The sequence below is a fragment of the Oncorhynchus tshawytscha genome, linkage group LG16 (genome assembly GCF_018296145.1).
Source record: "Oncorhynchus tshawytscha isolate Ot180627B linkage group LG16, Otsh_v2.0, whole genome shotgun sequence".
NCBI lineage: Eukaryota > Metazoa > Chordata > Actinopteri > Salmoniformes > Salmonidae > Oncorhynchus > Oncorhynchus tshawytscha.
In genome coordinates this window covers 1210001-1215033 of record NC_056444.1, presented here as the reverse complement: position 1 = coordinate 1215033, position 5033 = coordinate 1210001, and the positions used below count along the sequence as shown (strand labels likewise).

Sequence of the window (5033 nt, the reverse complement as noted above, 5' to 3'; positions counted from 1 at the left end):
GTGTTCATGTTGTGTTTATGTTGTTGTGTTTATATTGTTGTGTTTATGTTGTTGTGTTTATGTTGTGTTTATATTGTTGTGTTTATATTGTTGTGTTTATGTTGTGTTTATATTGTGTTTATATTGTTGTGTTTATATTGTGTTTATGTTGTGTTGCATGTTGTCTCTGCCAACAGCTCTCTGGGCCCAGGCTCAACTAAACTAAACACGCTCAAATGAATGAGGCCCCATGGCGTCTCCCACTGTGTGTGTGAGTAAGACGAGGGGAGAGAGTCCAGAATATTTTTAACAGAAGTCAGAACAACAGCTTGTAACTTTCAGACGATGCAGAAAATAACAACAAGCCAAATATATAATGTACTATAACAGCTCATGTGATGTGGTCCAGGTCGATAGAGTTGAACTGTTTGGGGTGTAGAACAGGTTTTAAAAAGGCTTTAGTGTAAACTACTGGTTCTGTCCGATGACATCACCGGGTTCCGTTCGATGACATCACAGGCTCTGTTCCGTTCTAGTATGACATCACTGGTTCCATCCGATGACCTCATAGAAGAGAGCTTTGAGGAGGCGAGACTCGTAGGTGACGGTGTTCTTTCCGATGTGCATCCTGTCCTCCTCCAGTGGCTGTTCTATCATGGCTGGCTCTGTCTTACCGTACACTACAGGGAGAGAGGGGGGAGGGAGGAGAGAGGGGGAGGAGAGGGGAGAGGGGGGGGAGAGGAGAGGGGGGAGAGGGGGAGGGAGAGGGAGAGGGGGGGGAGAGGGGAGAGGGGGGGGAGAGGGGGGGGAGGAGGGAGAGGGGGAGGAGAGGGGGAGAGGGGGAGAGAGGGGGAGGGGAGAGGGGGAGGAGAGGGGAGAGGGAGAGGAGGGGAGGAGGAGAGGAGGGAGAGGGGAGGGAGAGGGGGAGGGAGAGGAGAGAGGGGGAGGGGAGGAGAGAGGGGAGGGAGGGAGAGAGGAGGGAGAGGAGAGGGGGAGGAGAGGGGAGAGGGGGAGAGGAGAGAGGGGAGAGGGAGAGGAGAGAGAGAGAGAGGGGGGAGGAGAGGAGAGGGGGAGAGGGGGAGGAGAGGGGGGAGGGGGAGAGGGGAGAGGGAGAGGAGAGAGGGGGGAGAGGAGAGAGGAGAGGGGAGAGGAGGAGAGGGGAGGGGAGGAGGGGGGGAGGGAGAGGGGGAGAGAGGAGAGGGGGAGGGAGAGGGAGAGGGGGAGGAGGAGAGGGGAGAGAGGGGAGGGGGAGGGAGAGGAGGGGGGGGGGAGAGAGAGGGAGGGAGAGGGAGGGGAGGAGGGAGAGGAGAGGGGGGAGGGAGAGAGAGAGAGTGTGCATGTGTGTGTCTGTCTGCAGTCTGAGGGGGAGGGAGAGAGAGGAGCAGTGGTCTGAAAGCAGGGTAAATGGTGTGTTGAAACTGTGTATGTGTCTGTCTGCACGTGTCTGTGGGTGTGTGTGAGTGAGTGTGCATGTGTGTGTCTGTCTGCACGTGTAATTATGTATGTGTGTGTGTGTGTGTGTGTGTGTGTGCGCGTCTCCGTACCTTCACAGTGCTCCAGGAACTGAATACACTCCTGAACAACTGAGTCCCTGATCATGATCATGTGTTTGGCCGTGTTCTCCAGCAGAGACAGGAAACAGCGCTTAGCATAGAACCAGGTGTCTGTTCCCAGCTACACACACAGGACGACAACCACGAGAGAAGGATACGAAACCCTGGTCAGAGGAATAGATATGTCCTTCTCATTCCCTCCTGATTCAGGGAATCTTCCAAACTAGGATTTCTGGAAAACCTGGCTGGACATTGGGGGGGCAGGGATATACACTCAGGAGACTCAAAGTCAATTTGACAGGTACCCTGATCTAAACAACTTGTACCTGGCCTGAAAACAAGTTAAAACCAGTTAAACAAGCTAAGACCAGTTAAAACGAGTTAAAACCAGTTAAACAAGCTAAGAAATAAGATGTGAGACAGGAGGATGGAGGGATAGTTTAAGGTGTTCAACAACCTTTTTGTGAGATAAGACCCAAATGATGGAGAAAGAGGAGATGGGGAGATGATGGAGGCATCTACTGTGTAGCTCAGTGGAAGAGTGGGTGGTAGACAGTTCTAGAAACTCAACAACACTCCTACAGAGATGGTCTAGTCTGAGGGAGAGTGTCTCTTGTGAGGGACAATCATGTGTAGTCTAGTATAGAGTGTCTCTTGTGAGGGACGGTCATGTGCAGCTCAGTGTGTGGTCGATAAAGTTGTAGGAATGACAACAACACTCCTACAGAGACACTCTGTGTGTGTTCAGCCGGGCTGAGTGAGCAGACACAGGTGCAGAACTCTGGGCTATGTTTCGGTTGGCCAATATCTAAACAAAGATCAAACACTCTGGAAGGTTGTGTCCCAAATGACACCCTATTCCCTATCTAGTGCACTACTTTTAAACAGAGTAGTGCACTTCTTTTAAACAGAGTAGTGCTCTTCTTTTAAACAGAGTAGTGCACTATATAGGGAATAGGGTGTCATTTGGGACACACTACCAACATGTTTGTCAGGGGTGAAGTGGTAGAAACATCCAAAAACATTGGCTTTCCAAGAGAATGTTCCAGAACTGCCGGATAGAAAAACAATGTGCAACCTTCTTGTTGTACGGTTCCAGACTCTTGATGACACGGGTGATGCCGAAGTCGTAGTTCCCCTTGGCACAGTACAGGGTCCTGTAAGAGAGATAGAAACACTATTAACACAGTACAGGGTCCTGGAAGAGAGATATAAACCCTATTAACACAGTACAGGGGTCCTGGAAGAGAGATAGAAACCCTATTAACACAGTACAGGGTCCTGGAAGAGAGATATAAACCCTATTAACACAGTACAGGGTCCTGGAAGAGAGATATAAACCCTATTAACACAGTACAGGGTCCTGGAAGAGAGATATAAACACTATTAACACAGTACAGGGTCCTGGAAGAGACATAGAAACCCTATTCATTAACACAGTACAGGGTCCTGGAAGAGAGATATAAACCCTATTAACACAGTACAGGGTCCTGGAAGACAGATATAAACCCTATTAACACAGTACAGGGTCCTGGAAGACAGATATAAACCCTATTCATTAACACAGTACAGGGTCCTGGAAGAGAGATATAAACCCTATTAACACAGTACAGGGTCCTGGAAGAGAGATAAAAACACTATTAACACAGTACAGGGTCCAGGCCTATTAACACAGTACAGAGTCCTGGAAGAGACATAGAAACACTATTAACACAGTACAGGGTCCTGGAAGAGAGATAAAAACACTATTAACACAGTACAGGGTCCTGGAAGAGAGATAGAAAGCCTATTAACACAGTACAGAGTCCTGGAAGAGACATAGAAACACTATTAACACAGTACAGGGTCCTGGAAGAGAGATATAAACACTATTAACACAGTACAGGGTCCTGGAAGAGAGATAGAAACCCTATTAACACAGTACAGGGTCCTGGAAGAGAGATATAAACCCTATTAACACAGTGCAGGGGTCCTGGAAGAGAGATATAAACCCTATTAACAAGGTACAGGGTCCTGGAAGAGAGATATAAACCCTATTAACACAGTACAGGGTCCTGGAAGACAGATATAAACCCTATTCATTAACACAGTACAGGGTCCTGGAAGAGAGATATAAACCCTATTAACACAGTACAGGGTCCTGGAAGAGAGATAAAAACACTATTAACACAGTACAGGGTCCTGGAAGAGAGATATAAACCCTATTAACACAGTACAGGGTCCTGGAAGAGAGATATAAACCCTATTAACACAGTACAGGGTCCTGGAAGAGAGATATAAACCCTATTAACACAGTACAGGGTCCTGGAAGAGAGATATAAACCCTATTAACACAGTACAGGGTCCTGGAAGAGAGATATAAACCCTATTAACACAGTACAGGGTCCTGGAAGAGAGATATAAACACTATTAACACAGTACAAGGTCCTGGAAGAGACATAGAAACACTATTAACACAGTACAGGGTCCTGGAAGAGAGATAGAAACCCTATTAACACAGTACAGGGTCCTGGAAGACAGATATAAACCCTATTCATTAACACAGTACAGGGTCCTGGAAGAGAGATATAAACCCTATTAACACAGTACAGGGTCCTGGAAGAGAGATAAAAACACTATTAACACAATACAGGGTCCTGGAAGAGAGATAAAAGCACTATTAACACAGTACAGGGTCCTGGAAGAGAGATAAAAGCACTATTAACACAGTACAGGGTCCTGGAAGAGAGATATAAACCCTATTAACACAGTACAGGGTCCTGGAAGAGAGATATAAACCCTATTAACACAGTACAGGGTCCTGGAAGAGAGATATAAACCCTATTAACACAGTACAGGGTCCTGGAAGAGACATAGAAACACTATTAACACAGTACAGGGTCCTGGAAGAGAGATAAAAACACTATTAACACAGTACAGGGTCCTGGAAGAGAGATATAAACCCTATTAACACAGTACAGGGTCCTGGAAGAGACATAGAAACACTATTAACACAGTACAGGGTCCTGGAAGACATATATAAACCCTATTCATTAACACAGTACAGGGTCCTGGAAGAGAGATATAAACCCTATTAACACAGTACAGGGTCCTGGAAGAGAGATAAAACACTATTAACACAGTACAGGGTCCTGGAAGAGAGATATAAACCCTATTAACACAGTACATGGTCCTGGAAGAGAGATATAAACCCTATTAACACAGTACAGGGTCCTGGAAGAGAGATATAAACCCTATTAACACAGTACAGGGTCCTGGAAGACAGATATAAACCCTATTAACACAGTACAGGGTCCTGGAAGAGAGATAGAAACCCTATTAACACAGTACAGGGTCCTGGAAGAGAGATATAAACCCTATTAACACAGTACAGGGTCCTGGAAGAGAGATATAAACCCTATTAACACAGTACAGGGTCCTGGAAGAGAGATATAAACCCTATTAACACAGTACAGGGTCCTGGAAGACAGATATAAACCCTATTAACACAGTACAGGGTCC

The 5033-nt window shown here is 46.5% G+C and overlaps 1 protein-coding gene across 4 annotated transcripts in view; it reads right to left on the bottom strand.

Annotated features, from left to right (window-relative positions):
• Positions 1 to 268: 268 nt before the first annotated feature.
• The window catches only part of flr (fleer), a 45926-nt gene continuing 41161 nt past the window's right edge, over positions 269 to 5033 (bottom strand). For 2 of the 4 annotated variants that reach the window (XM_042298671.1, XM_042298672.1), the window contains exons 17-19: positions 2611 to 2689; positions 1524 to 1653; positions 269 to 659 (exon numbers count right to left, since the gene is read on the bottom strand). In XM_042298671.1, the coding sequence (XP_042154605.1) occupies positions 523 to 659; positions 1524 to 1653; positions 2611 to 2689 (346 nt within the window). In that variant the 3' untranslated portion in view covers positions 269 to 522. Of the gene's footprint in view, positions 660 to 1523; positions 1697 to 2610; positions 2690 to 5033 lie in introns of all 4 variants that reach the window. The other 2 variants (XR_006079009.1, XM_042298673.1) reach the window with 2 other exon arrangements.